At 46.7% G+C, this 20,145-nt stretch overlaps 1 protein-coding gene across 2 annotated transcripts in view; it reads left to right on the top strand.

The window, feature by feature from the left end:
- The window catches only part of JCAD (junctional cadherin 5 associated), a 79,498-nt gene that overhangs the window by 33,032 nt on the left and 26,321 nt on the right, over window positions 1–20,145 (top strand). Inside the window, exons 1-2 of one of the 2 annotated variants that reach the window (XM_044761886.2) lie at window positions 4,134–4,268; window positions 17,691–18,035. In XM_044761886.2, coding sequence (XP_044617821.2) covers window positions 17,755–18,035 — 281 coding nt within the window. In that variant the 5' untranslated portion in view covers window positions 4,134–4,268; window positions 17,691–17,754. Of the gene's footprint in view, window positions 1–4,133; window positions 4,269–17,690; window positions 18,036–20,145 lie in introns of those variants that run through there. The other variant, XM_044761885.2, reaches the window with a different exon arrangement.

Here is a 20,145-nt window from a genome sequence, read left to right as displayed (position 1 = left end):
AGAATTGTAGAGTGCAGGCAGGGAGATGCTCGGAATGTCTGTCAACCACTAGCAAACAGCAGCCCTTTGCTGGGGGGGTGGTGACAGGGCTCGGGACAGAGGCTGTTTCCCATTAACACGCAGCCTTATGGAGGAAAAAGCTGACAGAGATAGCAAATAATTGAAAATGCATTTTCTCACGCAATCACCGTGCAGATTCATTCTCTTAAGAGTGAAGGTATAGGGTTGACATCTTTTTCTTAATCCCCAGGGTTTTAAATTTTCTGTTTGGGTTGGTGTCAAGTCTTCTGAGTCAACAGTGAACCAACACCTGAGGCACTCTATTCCCGAGGGACGTTGTTATGCTATTCTTCAACATCATACAATGGTGTCCATGGCTAGTGATCTTTGAATGTTGATTATGTGCCAATCATTCTCTTAGGCCCTGACACACTATTTCTATTTCTTGTGCTCTAACCCTGCTTCTCCAACTTTACCGTGTGTAAGAATCATCTGGGCATTTACTTAAAGTACAGATTCCAGGACCTCAACTGTAGGAATTAGAAACTCTGATTGTGTCCCTTGTTGACAAAGCCCAGGAATCTGGCTTTTAGTCAACCCCCGAGTTGATCCTGAAGCAGGTGGGCCATGGAGCACACTTTGAGAAACAGATTTCATGGTTCAAAATAATTATGCATATAGCCCCTGCATTAGTATAAAGCATGCTGATATCTACAAACAAGTTTTATTAGCACCGGTTGACACAAAACCCTTTCTCGTTTTTGTCCAGTCATTATTGTCTGACTTCCTAGAACAAGCCCACAAGAGGGACTTCAAGGTTTTACAAGAACATTCATCTTTTTAAAAAATGAGAACTGGTAGTGTTTTTTACAGACTAAGAACAACATCAAAGAATCTCTAAGTCAGCTAAAAGAAACCTTATAGTAAGTCATCACAGAAGAGCCGAAAGGAAGGGGGAGTGGAGGGTTGTTCTAGGTCCTTGAAAAGGCAGCAAGTTAAAGAAACAAGGATTTTGTCTTTTTTTTTTTTTCTTAAGAAGTCCGTTAAGCATTCCTTCTCTGGTCATCGCACATCTGCCCCGATGACTCAATAATTCAAGTTCCTTCCTGAGTCTGTGAAATCCCTTCTCCAGGGCTCAGAGACAGGCGGGGACCTTGGGCATCCGGGGCTGGATCTTGGCACATGCTCCCAGGGCTGCACTAGATTTCTAGCAGCATCACACTAAAAGTTGTTTTAAATCATGTTTTATAGTTTATATCACATCAGCAGTAGAGAGAGATTTTTCCCCATGTTTAAATCTCCCAAAATTAAGTAGGTAGGAAAACGGAAATGAAGTGGCACAAAAGTGGGAGGGGGCGGTGACGAGAAGGAATGTGATTCTTATGGTGGAAAGAAAACTGATGCAGGTGCTTTCTGAGTTACAACCACCTGACTTATGAAGAAATTTCCTTTTTTCTATAAGCATAATAATGAATACATATATATGTGCATATGTATATATCAAATACATGAGACTACATGTGTACATATAGATCTATAGCTGGTTTCTCACATCTCGTGTCCACCATCCCAGCTCCGTGTACTGGTGAGCAGTGTGGGAAACTGGCCCAGCGGGTTCTCCTCATCAACTTTTATTTTCATGTGGGGAAGCACCATGCTCCCCTTCGCCTGTCTTCTTATGTTATAATTCAGACAATCCCCTACTCATACGCACATCTTTTCATAATTCTATTTCCAAATCTTCAGAAAAGTCCCCCAGTTTTCTCCTTGCTCCCCGCCACCCCCCATCTTCTATCCTCATGTTTTCCTTCTGCTTGTTCATTTGCAATGGCCTTAGTCATGGCTGGAAAGCATTTGCGCAGCCCGGTGATTGCTCAGTGCTGAAGAAGCGGGGGTGCCAAACATTTTGAAATGAGGTCGTCGTGATAAAGAGCCAGTGTCAAGAAACCACAAAAATCTGTGAAACTGTGAAGTCGTCTTCTTCAGAATCTCCAGTATCTCAATCTCATTACGTTCCTCTAATTAGATCTGCCTTTACCAACCTTTCTGTTAAAACACAATTTCTCTTTAAGTTTTATTTGGGTGGGTTTACCTTCATTCCCTAGCATGGCTTCAATGTTGTTTTCTACTGCAACTATACAGCGTTTCAGCTATGTTATAAAACTTCTGTGGGGTTGACCCAGAAACCCAACAATGTAACATTGTTCTACCGGAAAAAACGTGTCCTAATCTCAATTTTCTGGCTGAGAAATGATCTTGCGGGAATACTTGGCTCCATATGGGTCTGTGTGGTGCTGGCACATATAGGTGCTCCACAACAACAAAAAGTTCTGTCATTGAGGTGACAAATGGGAATTGTGTGTCACTGAGGCAGTCCATCCCTGAAAGATATTTGTCTGACAGGAAGTAATGTCACCACTGTATATAACTGCAATTTCCCAGAAAAGCCTCTGTATTTCATTTTCTTTTCTTTTTTCCTCATCTTATTCCCCCAGCCTGGAGATGATACCCCTTGTCTCTGCCTAGCCACGGTCTACCTGTCCTTCAGGATGCCCCCCACAGAGCCTTCCCTGGTGGCTCCTGCCAACAGAGCAGTATGAGTATGAGTATTAGTAGCAGGAGCTGATGTTTTCTGCATTCTCACTCTGTGTCAGTACCATGCTGAGTGTGAAAAAGGCATTATCTCATTTAAATCTCATGGCTTTCCTATGAGAAGAGCACCATCATTCTCCCCATCTTGTTAGGGAGGAAATTGAAGCTAACAAAGTAAAGTAACACATCTAGAAAGTGGCAGAAACGTCCAAGATCAGGACCCAAGCCACCTTCCTCTTGAGCACCTGATCACGCTGTCCGGTCCCCTTCCCCACATCGCTTCCTCAGATGCACTATAGATAATACAGAGCACAGCGCTTGATCATACTGTTTTCTTTTCCAGCGCTAGTGTGCTTTTCTTTTTTGCTCTCTTAGAGTGTATACTCCTCATGGTCAGGGTTCAGAGCAAGGATCTTGGGCCAGATTCTACAACTTGCTATCTGTGTGCCTCCCTGAGCCCGAGGTTCCAGGTGGCACTCGCCTCAAGGGACTCTGGTAAGGATTAAAAGAAAATAATGCCTACGAAGGGCTGAGTCTGGGGTCCCCTATGGTGAGAGTCCAAACAGCTTTCGGTATTGTGGGTACTATGGCAGTGAGCAGAGCCCTGCTCCACGGTGTGGCTAAGCCGTTTTCCAAAAAGTCCTCTGCAGGGACTCCAGTCTGCTCTGCCATCCATTTTCGCCTCTGTGGACTCGACTTAGCTCATACCCTCTCCCCAACTCACGAGCAAAGTGCAACATTTTATGTCTTTTCTTGCCCTCCAATGTACAAGGACTTTGGCCCCCGAGCGGCCCGGCAGGAGCACAGTCACTGCGCGGGAAACGAGGAGCGGGTTGGGAGTGGGAAAGTGCTCAGCCTGGTCTGACCCCACCACCGACCCCCTCCGACTCCTGCCTTCAGTTTCCTCAACTGTCACAAGGCAGGCCAGGCCAGCGGACCCTCAGGTCTCCAGCCTCCAGCTAAGCCTCTGAGATGTCTTTTTCTAAAGAAGGAAATCCTGGGCACTAAGCCGGTCTCACGGTCTTCTGCTCTTCATGCCTTCAGCGAGACTGCGTTTTTATGAAAGTGTGTGTACAGGCGTTTGTGTGCATCTGTGTGTGACTAAACATGAGTTTGTGTGTGCATCCATGTGACTGTATATGAACATTTTTGTGTTTTGTGTGTATCTCTGCGTGTGTTTTTGTGTGTGGACATTCGCACAGCGTCGAAGCTGCCCAAACCCAAGTGACGAGAAAGGAGTGGGAAGGGCGGCCAGCTCACCGGTGCCTTCCGCGCGACCCACCCAGGCGGGGTCCAGAGGAGGCCTGAGCACGAGGCCCTAGGCCTGGGCGCCGCTGGCCCGCCCAGAGAGCCCGTGCCTGGGGCGGCCCGGCGGGCGAGGCCAGGCGGGGGCGGGGCGGGCGGCGGCGGTCAGAGCGGGGGCGGGGCTAGGCCGGGCGAGGGGCGGGGCGCGGCGGGCGGGGGGCGGGGCGAGGCCGGGCAGGAGGCGGGGAGCGGGCGGGGCAAGGCCGGGCGGGGGGCGGGGCGCGGCGGGCGGTGGGCGGGGCGGGCGGCGGCGGTCCGGGCATGCTCGGCCGCGGCTGCTGCGAGCGGGGCGGGTCGCGCTGGTCCCCGGCCGGCCGGAGCGGCGGCGGCGGCGGCGGCGGCGGCGCGGGGCAGCATGAGGGAGCCGCTCGGTAAGTCCCGCGTCTCTTGCCGCTCCTCGCTCCCACCGTCCGTTCGGCCCGCTCCCGCGGCGTTCGGCGAGCCTCGCCCGCGCCTCCCGCGCTCGCCCCCCAACTTCTGCAGCGCGGACGTTGCTCGGCTCCGAGCCTTCCCCGGCGTCAGGGATGTCCGCACCCCGCCCGGAGCCCCCGCGCCGTGCCCGCCGGCCGCCGCGCCCGCAGCTTCGGGGAGGGGGCGTCCCGCCCCCCAGGTGCCCAGCGCGGGGCGCCCCCCTCGGCGCGGGGAGGGGGCGGGGAGCGCTGTGTCCCCTTTCCGCGCCGGCCCCCCGGGTCCAGCCACCAGCCCTCTTCGCCTGCGCGCCCCGACTTCGCTGACACCGCCACCCAGGAGCTGACAGCCACTGCTCGCGGTCCTCCGGGTCCCCGGTTCCCACGGTGGCCGGCGGCCGGCCCTGCCCGCGGGACGCTGGGAGCGCGCCCCCGCCCCGGCCCCCGCCCCCGCCCGGGCCCCGGCCCCGGCCCCGGCCCCGGCCCCCGCCCCCGCCCCGGACCGGGCTTCGGGCGCTGATCGCCGCCGCTCCCGGCGAGTGCCTGCGGCTAAGCAAAAAAGAGAAACAGGGGTGGGAGAAAGGAAAGCCGGCCTGAGAGTGCTGTAAATCTGGTCCTTCAGCTCGTTGATGGGGCTGCCGGCCCGCCCGCCCGGGCTCTCCGCGGGCACCCCCCGCGCCCCCGCCCCCAGCGGCCGTCAGTGCCCCCCGGGAGGCCAGGGTTTTCCTAGATGCCCCGACCGCAGCGAGGCTCAGCGCCTACAGCCGAAAGCGCCGCTCTTGCTCCTTGCCACTGGCGGTAGCAGCTGAGCGCCTCAGATTCTTCTTGGGGGTTGAAAATGAAGCTGTGATTTCGCTATTGAAGAAAAAAATAAAAACGGGAACTTTACGCCAGCGCAACCTAGTCGTGCCCTAGTCTTTGCTCATCCACGCTTTCTAGGAGCAGAGGACTTTGGGGAATTAGCTTAGGCGGATCATCCCTGCCCCCCAGCCCACGCACACGCCCTGCCACCCACTCTCCCACTCCCTCAGACCCCCATGCCCGCATCTCCCTCCTCGAGTCCAGTTGCCTGGTCCATCTTGGGAGAGGGGTGGAGTAGGGTGGACCACACCTTCCTGTCTTCCTTCTTTGGCTTTTGTCTTTTCAGATAGACATCCCAGGGATTCCAGGTGAGGGTTGGCAGATGGGAGGGGATTCCTGGGAGAGAAGGGAGTGGGACGTGGGATTCAGGCAGCCAGGAATTTTCTTGACAAAAATGGCAAACTGAATAGTCTAGACTGAGTGGTCACAGGCTGTGCGGGTGAAACTTCAGGAGAATGGTGCTGTGTGTCAGGTGGTGTTTGAATTTAAGATGACTGCATCAAAACCGTGTGGCAAGGCAAGCGTGTGTCAAGTTTATTTTGGAAGTCACACAGATTCTGTTTCATGGGACTTGTATTGAATTTCGTATGAAATTGGGAGTTTGGTCAGTTCATTTGGTTGGTTTTCCATAATGTTCTGTGCATTTAGACTTTATGCTTACCTTGCTGTTAGGTGTCTAATTCTTAGCCATCAGCTGAACAGGCTTCCTGAAGGTCCCCAACTGTTACTTCCGGCAGGCAGCGTGTAGCAACACTGTTTCACTCCTGCTGGAGTGGGTGAGCAAGTATTTGTTGCACAGAGGCCTTAATCTGCTGGGCCTTCCTCCTGCAAACTTCATCCTTTGCTGCAAAGACTAGAAGGTCAGGCCCTTGGGAGGCCCAAGAGATTTAGGGGGATTGGGTGGGTGAACGAAGCATGTTTCAGGAAAAAAAAAAAAGAATTTTGTCTTTCCACCTCCTTGGAACATAACTTAAAATGCCCAAGTGTCCACAAGCTCTGGAGTGCTTGACAAGCCAATCAGAGGCATCTAGCAACACATCTGAGTGGTCACAGATTCTGGAGGCGTATGGCGTATTGTCCAGGGGCTGTAAAATGGAACTGGAGATTGGAGGTACACAGGGAGAATGAATAAAGACACATTTTTCAGTTAAAAAAAAAAAGCAAATCTGGAAAGATCCTTGGAGTCTAACTTTTAAAATGTAGTTTAAAAAGAAATCTTAGAAATGCTATCAGTGAAGAAAGCCCAGGAGCCTGTGGTTCTGCCAAGTCCTCATTGTCCTTGCTGGAGAGCCCTCTAGTTGGGAGGCCGGTAAACACCACCCGTGCTGTCGTGGTTCAGAGTTTCTCTTAATGAGTTTGGCAGGACTCCCCGCTAATTAATCTAGAGAGAATTTAGAACACAGAGCTTCGGATTGAAACAATTGTTCTGTTGTGGTTTTTATTTTGATAAGCAAAGACTCTATCTCTGAAATGCTCCAGGCCTATTGCTGAAGCCATTACTGCAGTTTATTTGTTTTTTTAGCAGATGTTGTTTTTCACCTTTTGGATGGAAAGGGTTATCTCACTCATTAAAACCTTGCCATTGTGCTTTGTTTCAAGGGCCTGCTGACTCAGGGAGTGCTGAGGGACGCTGGCTTGCACAGCCCAGGGAGGCTAGATCAGTCCCCAAGACTTTGATACGGCCTTTCAACACTAAATCTCGTTTAAAAAAGACAGGAACCACCCGATACTAAAGTCTCAATTATCTTAATTTGAGTTTGTGGCATCTTGTTTAAAGTTTGGATTATTCCCTTTACTTCCTTTAACAGAATGTATTTCCCATAACTTTCTATGGTTAACATAGTTGGGAACAGCCTGGCCAAACTGGCAAAGATTATTGCTTATTGGTTCTCTTTCTTTGGCTTACCTATTAAGCTTGTTTCTTCTGTATGTAAATGAAAGAATTTAGATACTATTATGAAGAGACGTCAAGATATATTTTAAAGAGGAAAAGAAAAGAGAAAGCAGCTGTATGTATTGGAAGAAGAGTTGGAGAAACAGAAACCGAACTGTGGCTGCAGGTTATCTCTTGGCGCGGTGGGCTTATTGAGAACTGGTACTTTTTACTCAAACACTGAACTTTGCAGTGTTTACTTCTAGAATAACTTTATATTATTTTGTAATTAGAAAATAAATAAAAATGTAAGAATTATTTGAAATAATGTAAACTTTAACATGGCTCTTTTATCTGAAAGATCTTTAAAAACAAAACTAGTGTAAGTTTAATAGAATATTTTAGGAATCTTGACATAATGGAGTTTGACATAAGTGATGATAGTGGAATTAAATTCTAACCTATTAGAAGTTTTACACTTATTTTTGCAAATAGCCAAAAGTTCCAGAAGATTTAAAAAAATCTTATCCAATTTCAATTCTTAATGACTGCTAATCTTGCAGAAAGGTTAATTACGTACTTAGGTCCCATAAAAATGGGATGAGGTTGCCAAGGCAATAATTTTGTGACAGAATTTAGAGGTGAAAGAGAAGACAGGAGAGTGTGTGTGTGTGTGTGTGTGTGTGCATGAGAGCACAAGTTGTGGGGAAAAAGACAAAAAAGAGAAGTTACAAGAGATAATATTTATGAAAAAAATAAAGTACATAATATTTGGTGCTTTATTTTTTCTCTTTTTTTCTGTCTTTTTGAATCAATGTCTTAACACTGACCCAACCCAGCAAGATTAGCGTTCCAGGATCCTTTTGATCTTCCACCCAAGTTTTCCATCTTGTATTTTTGTAGTCACCTTAAAGAAATTTAACTAAGTGATGGTTGCCCTACTAACATTGTTACTTCACAGATGAAGTATGCTTTTTATATTTTAGGACATTTTAACAGCTTGAGGGCCGTGGCGGAGCTAGTCGTCACACTGTGTGGTATGGTAACAACAGTGCGTAAGAACTTACTGTCCCAGGACTTAAACTGGGACTGTTGAGTGCTTTATTTAATTATTAAGGCTGAAAAGGGACATGGCAATCCTTTTCTCATGATAAAATGCATAGTTCTACTATTAAGGGAAAAAAAGCTGTGGAAAACGTGTAGGATCTTTGTATGAGTTAGCAATGTGCTCCATTCTGGGTTGTTGTATGTCTTGGCTATTTACCTCTTGTTTAAAGAAAGTACTTTGTTATATATTAATCATAACGCTAGACTGAAAATTTGTCAGTTGAAGAAATATTTACAGTGAACTGCCAACAATTTGAGGGACTAATTACATCTTAAGTATGGAATGTCAGTGAATACAACTCAGAAGTTTTCTAGAGGAGTAACAATGTCTGATCGAGACCTTTAGAATGCTGCTTGTAATCTTGTATTAGATTTTATCAGCAGGACGTGTAATGTTAGGCTTACTGAAAACAGGTTAAGAATCTCTGTAGCAGGTAGACTCATGTACCATATACTAGACTTTGGAACCTTATGTAATTTACTATTCATTTATTCTTTTCTTTAATGTTTCTTTTATTCTCACTGAGTCTTCCAAATATGTAATATGTTTTCAAAGATGCATTTTCCTAATCCTATTTACGCAACTCTTTTAAAAGTTTTTTTTCTGATGATGAAATAATACTAAGTTACGATATATGAAAATGACAATATTTGACCATGTTTTACCTGTAAGATGACAGCTTCATATGGTTCTACCTAATCCATTTCATGACAGGACATCACAAAATACAGTATAAATAAGGACTTTTTTTAAAACACATACTCCAGTACCACTGTTGATATTTTGGTGTTTTCCCCTGTATGCATATGTATTTAAATGAAATTGGTATTATACCGAATCTGGGGTTTTGTATCCTGCTGTTATTATTTAACATGGTACCATGAGCATTTCTCTGTGCTGTTATATATTTGAAAACGTAATTTGATACATTTGTATACATATTATAGTCTACCCTGTGGATGTACCAGAATTTTTAATCATCCCTTAAATGGACATTTAGTCTGATTTTTTATTATAATTAAAACTTGGATAAGTATCCTTATAGAAAACTTTGTGTGTCTCTCCGGTTATTTCATTAGGGTGGATCCCAAGAAGTGAGGTTCTTAGTCCATAGTGTTTCAGATTTTTAAAGATTTTATAATATATTAATCCCTTTTAAGAAAGGAAATACCCAGTTACACACAAACCCCGTACGTAGTCATGCTCCCCAAATCGGAGAGCCCTTGTAGCTCACCATGCCCTCACTAACAATGAATATTGCTTTCTAAAAGCTTCAGAAGTTTAATAAGCGAGTAATGGCATTTTGATTTCATCTGCATATGTTTGATTGCAGGTAAGGTTGAGCATTTGTTTCATATTTTTAATTAGGTATTTGTTTCTTTCATTTCTTAATTTTCAGTTCATGTTCTAGGCACATGTTAAAAAAGAAAAGTTCTGGTTGACTTAATGAGCATATTAATATTTTGTTTCATTTCAGTGTCTTGGGGAGCCTTATAAGTGTAAATATGAGAATAAAAATATTTTTATTATTATAAATGGAAAGGGAGGGGGAAATGTTACCTGTTCAATAACATTCACTTGCGAGTCTCAACCTCCGATGATGAGAAAGCCCATATTGAAGTAAGACCACCTAGACTACAGCATCCACAAGGCGGGGTGTTGACGGGTCTTAGGTGTCTTCATGTTCTCCAGCACAGAGCCCAGTGCCTGCGGACGTCTGCACAAAGTAAGGGTCTTGACCAATTTAAGTTGGACTAAGTGTGCCACACCTACACTTTGGACTCCTGGGACAGAGAACTGCTAGATGGTGTACTCCCTGGCCTAACCCCCACCCCCTTGCCCCCCATGCCAGCGTCCTCCTCTTCTCAGTGTGTGGCCATTGAGCTCTGCTCTCTTGGTCACCTTCTGTATGGGTGCTAATGAGGCCAAGGTCAGAGGTTCTATCTTCACATGACCTATTTAGCTTTGTTCTGGTTCATGGCCACAAGCTGTGTTCTTTTTACTCTGGCCAGCTGACTTGGAAATGCCTGCTGTTCATTACAGGGAGACCAGGCTAGAGAGGGGCTGATTTCCAGAGCTAGAAGGACCCTGAGGAACCTCTAGTTCAACTTCTTATTTTACTTTTTCTGGAGAAGCCCAGAGCCCAAAGAGCATCTCTCCTTTTGTGCAGTGTCTCAGGCTCGGTGCAGCCCAACAGATAGACATTGAGAACATGGAGAAAGAGAAATTCATCTCTACAGGGAGTGGGTGGACAACTCAGCTCCAGGCTTCCATGCTAATGCATCGTTAACAACTCCTTCCTAACTTTATCATCCCTCCATCTGAATATAAATGATAGGCTGATATTTAAAGAACTTGGAAATCTACCACACAATAAGATGACTCTCTTTCAGGTTCTTTGAAAGGGAGAAAAGTTCTGATGAAAATCCATTTGAAAATGATTTGGGGAAAAGAACATTTTGTGGGAATAGCTTGGTTAAATCAAAGTAAAATTATCTATCACCATAGTGATTTCTGATTTTTATATTTCTCTTAATGATATGACCGTTATATTAGTCACCAAGACTAAAATCCATTGGTTGTACTTCTTCCTTTGAAAATTACTCTTCTTATTCCTTTTTTTCACATAACCTCTGCTACTACCCAGCACATGACAATACAAGGGGCTTGTAACTACTTGTCCCCACATCCGTCCTTGCTCTGGCCACGTCAGTCCTCCGCTTTCCTGCCAGATTCTCTGTAGAGCAGCCTTCCCCTTCCTTGTCTAGACCCCTTTGTGGTTTCTCATTGTCTGCTCAAATAAGGTCCAAATTCAGCTAAGAGTGGCTATTTCTGTATAGATAATTTTTTTCTTTTCGAATTCAGGTTTTTTCCTGAAAGTTACTCCTCTCCATTTATCATAGATGTAGTTTGTCTGCTTTTCAGTTTCACACAACAGGTTTTATGACAGCTGCGTGTTACTGATGAAGAGCCTGCCACCCAAGATGAATGAAGAGGTCTGCCGAAGGTCACGGAGCGGTTGCAGGGTGTATTTGTGAATGCATCATCCTACTGAGTATTTAAAAATGAATTCTGGCATTGCTGTCGAGACATTACGGTCAAGTGAGGCATCAACCCTTGTGTGTGTGCACGTGGATGTGCGTGTGCGTGGTGTGTGTGTGCGAGTAAAGGAGAACTTTTTCCTCTGAAATATACAGTTTTTCATTTTAATGCCACCACGCCTTATATCTTTTCTTGTTTATGTTTATGCATTGTTTGGTAAATTAGGAAACTTTTGTTGCTGGAAAGGAAGGAAGTGTAGATGGGTGAGCCTAGGGTGGTACACGGGCTTCAAAGCTACATAGACTTTGGTTTGGATCGTGGATCCTCACTCACAAGCTGTGTAACCTCAGACTCTCAGCCTCAGTTTTCTTGTCTGTAAAATGGTGACATCTATATTTACATTAGATTTGCTGGGAGTATGAAATGAAATAAAGTGAGCCAAGCACCTAGCAGGCACCTTTCAGATGCCCCGTGGGTGGTTGGCTTTCATCATCTTTCCTGCATGCTGCTGTTCTGAGTTTATAGAACAGGCTCTTCCTTCTGCTCTGTACAGAGAGTTCATTGGGCTGGAGGGAGAATAAATTAACCACGAATTGGAAGGTATTCTTGGTGAATTTGTTAAGCATCTGCTGGAGTGTATTTGAACACTTTACCACCTATCACAAGCATCCTTAAGGGGGAAAAATAATAGGATATAAACTTAGTGATATCAGGAATCAATCGAAAAATCTCACCCAGGAAAACTTGACTGTTCAGCCTTGTTGTTCCTCCCCAACCCGTTCCCTTTAAACCACCTAACTTAAATAAATTAGAGACTGCATCCAATAAGCATCTCATTTTGGGTTTCATCTCATGACTTTAATGTAATTTAAACCAGTCCTGTGGAGGTGAGCAAGAGAATTGCCGATTGAACCCTGACTTCTCACCAAGCTTGTATTACTTGCTTTCCTTCACTTTATCTTCAATTGTTATGAGTTTTGATGCTTGTAAGTATGCATTTTAATAACACAAAACAGGAAAAAACCCCAAAAGTTTGCATTTATCATAACTCCTTTTTTCTGTATTGTACACTCAGCACAAAATCTTTCTTCTATACAAAGAGAGTTGCTATGAATCCAGTTTTTCTTCTTTCTATATACTGTCCTACGAGGTTTCCTTTAACCAAACAGCTTGTTTTGCTTAACCCAAGTTGTACAACTGGGTGTGAAGTTCTCTGAGTGGGTGGCTGGGTCTAGCCCTGATTTCTCACTACTTAAATTGAGCAGTGCTGCAAAGTCCAATAGAAATTACTGTCCAGACATCCTCATAGCTCCTAGGAGCCGCGTCCTTTTCTTTGGAATAAGTGGCAGCTCCATCTGTTTACAGATGAGAAGAACGGAGGCCTGGAAGTCGAGTCCCTGGGTGGAGGCCCCTCCCGAGTGGAAGCCCAGGTCTTTCTGACATCACAGCCTGTGTGCTGACTGCGCTGCCTCTCTCTGTGCTTGTGGGGAGAAAGTCTGCAAGTGCTTCCACCTGAGATGAGAAGCAGCAGCCGAACACGCGCTGCCCAGAGACAGAGATCCGTTAGGATGTGTGCCTTTTACCAGGCTGTCCGTTTCTATTGTGGTGGTAGAGTTTTTAAACTGCTTTATAAATTTTATCGTTGAAAAGATGGGCTTAGTCTAGGAATATATGGGTCAGAGAATAGGGGGAAATATGAAAAGAACAATAGTGAAATCAAAAGAAGCAGAAAGCTGCTTCTTGGCATTCTCAAACCAAAGAGAGAGGGATAAAAGGCAGCTCGGCAGACCCCGTCCCTCTGAGGGACCTGCGGCTTCCCCCTGTGCTTCCGTGGTGCTGACAGACCTGTCAGCCGGGCACTAAGTGTTCCGAGGCTCGGACACCAAGCCCCCAGGAGATCATGGGTAGAGTGAGGAAGGAAGCAGAAGACAGGGCTTTTCCTTAAGGAGATTTATTCCTTTTCATTTTATGCTCTTGAGAATAGGAAAGTAGCTTGACTTTGTAGCTGTGACTTTATTTCTTGGAAAGAGAATTTTTAATGGGCTGGAAGAGCTGTATTTGTTGTTGAGAACAGAGCAATGAACTTGTGAGACCAAGGAGTTTCTCAGAGGTTGATAGGATCTTTGAACTTGACAGAATTTCGGAGGTCATATAGCCCAGTATCCTGACCAGAGCAGGAGTGATTTCCACATCAGTGCTTTTCAGACCATAGGTCTTGACCGATTAGTGCATCCTGAATTCAGTGGGTGGTGAGCAGCATTTGTGAAAAGTGAAATAGAATAGAAAATACTACATATTAGACTGTGAGGGTGACTCTTTTTCCTCTAAAGTTTTGATTGATGTGTGTGCACATACCATCAGTGGGTTGCTGTAAAAACAAAAAAGTTTACAAATCACTCACTCAGCCTCTGCTTGAGAACTCCTCAGCGTGGACACGCCACTCTCAGGCAGCTGTGCCTTGACGGACTGTCTGGTAACGTGTTTGTTGTTATGTTAAATGTTTCCTCTGCATTAGTGGTGTTTAGATATTCATAAAATGAAAATGCTATTTAAAGTGGGCTCATTTGTCTCTTGTGGTTGTGTCCTGGCCCAGCCAATGCTAGAAGTCCCTTCCTTACCTGAGTTGGTATCTGGGCACCTGCACACTCTGGGCCATTCTTCCTCCATGGTGCACTATGCGTATTTGATCCAAGGCAACAAACTGATAAAGTAGTGAAGGAACAGCATTCTTCAATGAACTGGCTGGGAAGCATACTTGCAGGGCACCTCACGGTGCAGGTCTGCTTTGAGGTAGAGGATTTGTTTGGCTTAGAAGCAATCTTCCAGAAGCCTCCCTGACCTCTTGAGACTGGGTCAGGGTCCCTCTGTCTCATCCTGTCCTTATCCCTGTTGCAGTGCTGTGACACTGTGGAGAGGTGGCAGGCTCCCATCACTAATCCATGCATACGCTGTGCTAATCGCCAGTTTTCCAGCTGTCTATAGATTCTCAAGGGCAAAGAATGCATCTTATTCATTATTATAGTCTCAGTGCCTGGTGCGTCATGGGCATTCAGAATTAATGTTTTGGACTCTATGAAATAACACTTACTGTTCTAAGTGACTTGGATGGAGGTTGAAGTATCCAGTCACAAAAGACAAGGATGTGGGTGATATAAAGCGGATATGACTTTGGAAATCAAGAGTTAGATCCCAATTCATACAAAAGGAATTAGGAACTGGTCTAAACTACATGGTGAAAATTAATAACTAAGTGAAATCTTTCCATGAGGCAAGTAACCCTTCAGAGACAAACTGGAGCCATCATCGCATAGTAAATCCACAGTCATATTTGCATGGTGATTTACACTTTTCTTTATTCTTATTTGGCCCTCAAAAGAGTCTGGTGAAGTGGAAAGATAGTGGCATTGCCATTTTGCAGATCAGAAAACTGAGGTGTGGTGCAGGTGATGACTGCTCCAGGTGTCCTGGCTGGGCCTGGGGAGCGGCACTAGTGCTGGGATGATGAGGACCGCACCTGATCCTGGGCCGTTTTAACTCACACATCTCTCTCCAAGTTGTGAAATCTAATGTTATAACTTACGTTGATGTCAGATTTTGGCATATGCTTGTTTGCAGCCACCCTTTGAGTTGGTGTGGGTGACAAATTAAGTTCTGTTGATTAGAATGCTGGTATCTCAGGATTGAAAAGAAAATTTGAAAGGACCAGCTTTTAGTCCAGCAACTCACTGGATGCCAGTGTCCTCCTCAGCACGTCAGCACTCCCTCCTGATGGCCTGTGTAACTGATGTGTTAGTGATGGGGCGCTTGCCACCTCTTGAGGCAGCTCATTCCATCTTGAGATCAGGATGCTCAGGAAAATAGGCTGAGTATGATAGGGGTTAGAGAAACTGTGACTGTTCCGAAGTCTGTGTAGGGGACAGGTGAGGTTTCGCGTGTGTGTGGAGGTGAGGTAGAAGCCTAGGCTCTCAGTTGGGATGAAGAAGGTGAAGAGTGCAAGGCTGAGGGAGAGGAGTCCTCCGTGGGGTGGAGGGGGCTAGGAACACTCACTGGGTTATGGGCCTGCGGGTCACCCCTCCTCTCCTCACCTCTCCCACTTGGCTCCAAGTCCTGCTTGCTGAAGCTCGTGTGTTTCCTACCCCTGCCCGCCACAAGCTACTGGCCTCTGTGAGACGAAACAAGTTAGGAGTTTCCAAGGATCAGTACACTTCTGACCTGAGCCCTATAAGGTCAAGTTATGGCTCTTACGAATTTGAGTCTTTTTTGAAAGACGTGTGGCTTTTATGGCTTGGCCTGTGTTGTCATGCCACTTAAGGGTTTGCTAAATATGATTTGCTTGCAGACCTAGCCATAATGGTCCAAGGTACCTAACTCCAGTATGAAAATGACCCACATGCATGTTTTGTGAGGGTCCTTTCTTCTTACCACTGTAACAGTGGGCTGCAGCACAGCCAGCCCTGCAGTGGACACTGGCCAGTCGCTTTGCATGTTGGATGGCCAGTTGGAGAGCAGTGCACTTGGCTTTGCTTTTAAAGAGCCTGACGTGGTAAGAGAGAGAAACTTGAGTGTCATAGACCTAAATTCTAACTTCAGCTGTGGTGCTGTCTGGATGTGTAACATTGAGCTGGTGAGTTTGGGGACCTTGCTCTAGGCTCCCAGGATCCTGTTTCTATGTCATTTCTTTACTCTTGGGATAATTGTATCCAAAATCTATTTCAAATGCCTGTTCCCCCTCTCATACACAATGCACATGCAGTTTATCTAGAGAACTCCTCATCATTCTTCAAAACCTAGCTCAAATGTCCCTTTCTCTCAGTTCTGCACTCATTCATCAGTTATTATTGAAAGCATACTGTCTCCTAGATGCTGGGGGTGTACCACTGAATAAAACGAAGGCTTTGCCCTCATGGCCTTGCCTTTGTGTTCCCATAGCCCTGTGTTTGTAATGGCATCTCTTTCCTCTGCGGTCTCTAGCCCAGTGACTTACTCAGTTGAATCAAGTGACAAATGCTTGCCTCTCTGGGCCTTCCATTTCCATCTAAGTGGCTGAGCCGAGTTGTCGAGCTGCTTAAAAGACAGATAGCAGGAGTGTCAGGAATGGCAGAGTTGCTATGGAGAATTTTCTGCTCATACAGTAACAGCCAGAGCTAGTCAACCTTCCATAAAACGTAGGTACCTGGTGGAAAATTGTAGACATGGATACTCTCCGTGCTGACAACCAAGACTTTGCTGCTGCCATAATCTAGCATGTGATGAAGAGTGAGGCCATGCACAGTCAGCAGAATCGTGTGATAGCCCCAGTAAGAATTCCCACTGACAGGAAGGACATGCATCTCCCCGTCACCTGCACATGGGCCAGCAGGCATTTCCTGGCCATTGTTCGAGGGGCTGCTGCGGTGCTATTTCCGCCCACTGTCCCCAGCGAAGTGGCTTGGAGCTGGCCCAGCTCTTCCAGGCCCAGCTTCTGTGCGCTTCTCTCCCAGGCCAGCATCACACCCTCCGGGGACGCAGCAGCAGATCTGTCTGCCCAAACTGTCTTCCACTCTGTTAACAATGTGAAGACATAGGAAAGAAGATTCTCTTGTGTAAAAATAAACATGGCGGCCCCACCACTATCACACTTGTGCTCTCAAGTGGGTTCCTGTCCGCTTTTATTCTTCTGTGTTGGTTCTGTCACCTCTGGGCAGTTTACTCAGGGAAGGTGCTGCTGTTGAATTAATGCACCATGGCAGCATCTGGACGTGGACACCCTTGGCTCAGAGATGCAAAACGTTCCCCCAGATTCCTAGGGGACAAATTTGATTCTTTAAAGTCTCGTGTAGAAAGGAGGAGTTTGGGATTGTGCGGTGGGTGGGGGTGTGTGCTGGACCAGGGTGTCGTGTGCTTACTCATGAGCCTAAAGCCTGGAGATCTGTTTTCAGCAGCTGGTTGACCTCCCTGGGGAGGTTCCCCATCTAGATTGCTTCACTCAAGTCTGTCATGGCTGTGAGTTGATTAAAGATTTCACTCTGCCCTTTTAGAGCAAAAGGTATGTCTACAAGATGAAAGGAGGGAAGTATAGTAAGATTAAGCTGGACACTGGTCGTTTCTCCTTTTAGAAACATGGGGTTGTAATTGCAGCTTCTGAGTCTGTATTTATTTTGTCCTCTCTCATGCCTGCTGTTTTCAGATGACTGAGGCGAGGGGATGGTGGACACTGTTACTCATTTCATTGCTTAAACACTATTCTATTCCGGACTGTTCTACAAGGCAGCCATCAGAGGGTGGGGTCCCCAGAATTACCACCATATCCTGCAGAGCCCGTGCTGCATCTACCCTCTCTACTTGAATAAGATGGAGAGTGATTTCAGGTGGAGCACTCCACATTTCTCCACCGTGTGTGCAGGCGCATGCTGTGCTCATGAGCAGGGTCTGGTTTGGTCGGGGCAGAGGGAGGAGGAGGTGCCAGGTGCAGTTCCAGGGAGGACCAGTGACTCCTCACCAGTGCTCTCTGTTGTCCCCTCAGCGTGGGTCCTGTCACCACGACCGTCCCAGCGGCTGCGCTTTGATGAGGCCAGTGTGTGTGCATTATGTACAGTGTAGAAGACCTCCTGATTTCTCACGGATACAAACTGTCAAGAAATCTCCCAGCACCACACGAGGATAACTATGAGGGGCACCAGCAAGCAAGAAGAGGCGCCAGAGCTGGGCATGGCCTGCTGAATGGATGTGAGGATGGCCCTGCAGCCTTCCCACACGGTGGGAAGTCCCTGGGGAAGGGACACGTGAGTGACTCGGAAAACAGCCACCGCATCCCGAGAGGCCACGGACAGACCCAGAGTGCTTCAGCTTCCAGAACTTCTGAGGCGAGGTAAGCTTCCACGTGAACCCACCGTTTTCTTTCCACTGGGGTGTTTGGCAGTGGGTGTGTAAGTAACTCCTTCAACTCCTTATATTCGGCTGGACCAGGGAGGGAGAGGGTCAGAGACGAGAATGCTTCTTTCCATCGGGCTCCTTGGGATGTTCCAGCATCACTTAGCACGGGGCCCGGGCGTACTAAATAGTGGTGAGTACACGAATTCTATCATGCTAAACGAAGCATTTTAATACTCGGCTTCTTTGTTCCCTTGTAAACTTCGTACTGCCTCAGCTAGGAGTCATTTTAAAACTCTGTGAAAGCTAGTTTATGTCAGGCGCACGTTCCTAGTACATTTGGCTTTCTTATTAACGTGTTTCAATATTTGGTACATTACAGAGTTGAAAGGGGTCTATATTCCCTGCCGTTGTGAAGAAGAAAACCTTTCTTCTTGTGTATTCATATAATTCCATTGGCTTCCAACCCGTCTTTCCCTTGCACACTCGCTGGCACCAATGTGCGTATCCCATCTGAATACAGCTGCATCTGTGAGTGTTTTCTTACAACAAAAAAGAGGGTGGGTTGGCTAGGGAAACAGAGGGGCTAAAAAAGAGGGGATTTCAGCAGCTCTCCACAGAGCCAGTGCAGGAGACCAGCCCTGCGACTCTCATCCACACGGTTTGAACCTGGAGGAAACCCTTGTCATCGCTTCATAAAACTGTTGTCTTTAGTGCCGCCTGGGGGTCAGCCTCAGGTTGGGGAAGGCGGGCTCTGCCCATATGGAGCATGTTATGTAACTGTGTGTAGCCAGGAAGAAATGGACCAAGGAAACAAATGCAAGCAGAGGCGTATCTTTAAGGGGAACAAACAAACAAGCATGCAAAAGTGGGGTAAATTAAGTCTAATGGGAATGAACCAGCCCTCCAGGGTTAGAAGTCACCTTTTCACAGAAAGGATCTTCCTTCTTGGTTGACAGCTTCCGGACAAAAATGGGAGGGATTTTGTTCCTGTAGTTGAGAGCATTCACCACCTTAGTTACTGAGTGAAAGCAGAGGTGCCAGCCCCTCTTCCTGTCCAGGGTGGTAGAGGCAGGTTTCTGTTGCCTAGTCAGGAGCACTTCTCTGGCGAGGGGCAGGGTTAGCATTGATGGGGCCAGCTCCAGGAAGGGCCCCGGGATGGAGAAGGACTTGAAGCTGCTTTTCTTCAACTTTGCCCTTCAGAAGTCGCACTTGCGTCCTCTACTGTTTTGAGCATACTGTCTTTTCAGCCATTTTCCCTGAGAACTGTGCCCACCGTGGATTTTGGAAGCGGGTGTGATGGACCAGCAGGCTGAAGGCTAGGACAGCCTGAGCTGCTACTGCGTAGACTCGTGCTTGATTTTATCCTGCCTCCACTGCTTCTAGTTTTGTGCTGAGCGTATCTGTCCCTTCCACCTTGGGTTTCAGGTGCTGAGGCTGTCCCTTGTCTGCTCCTTCTGTTATGTTTCCTACAGAGCTTCTTACAGTGCTGGCACACAGTGTGTTTAATATATGCTCGTGGGATCAGCTCATTCTTCCCAGCATTGTGGCACCTGTTGAGAAGCAGAAGGCTCAGTTTCCGACGATATAAAGAGAGTGGCCTGGAGTCCCTGTGAAGGTGCTATGTAGGCGATGTGGGGCTCTCAGTCTTGAGTGGGACCCAACTCTATCCCTAGATGAGAGATTAGAGTTGGGTCCTCAGTGGCCACAATAGAATCAGGTTTAGAATCCCGTGTGGGCAATGTGACTCCCAGCTTCATCTGTAACTGGCTCAGGACTTTCTAGCCTCTATGTGATAACAGGTTCCTGAGGACCACAAGGGCCCACCAGCCTGGCCTCTATGCGGGTAGGGAAAATCAGGTCTACAAGCCATCTTTCCATCGTGGTGAAGTGCTCAGATAGGTGGCTTTGTGTGGCACTGGGATGTCTTTGTACAGATGGCAGAGTTCTTCACGGAACTGGTCTCTTCCCCCTGTTTCTGAGGTTGGCCGATTAACTTGGGAGGTGTATAGTAGCTTTCAGATTGAAGATTGTCTTGTAGGGTAGAAGAAAAAATGCATACATGTTTGCAGAAATCCATGCCAGTGCCCAAAGCCTCCGAGAGCAGC

The sequence above is a fragment of the Equus asinus genome, chromosome 29, assembly GCF_041296235.1.
Source record: "Equus asinus isolate D_3611 breed Donkey chromosome 29, EquAss-T2T_v2, whole genome shotgun sequence".
Classification (NCBI taxonomy): Eukaryota; Metazoa; Chordata; class Mammalia; order Perissodactyla; family Equidae; genus Equus; species Equus asinus.
This window is presented reverse-complemented; position numbering and strand designations above follow the sequence as displayed.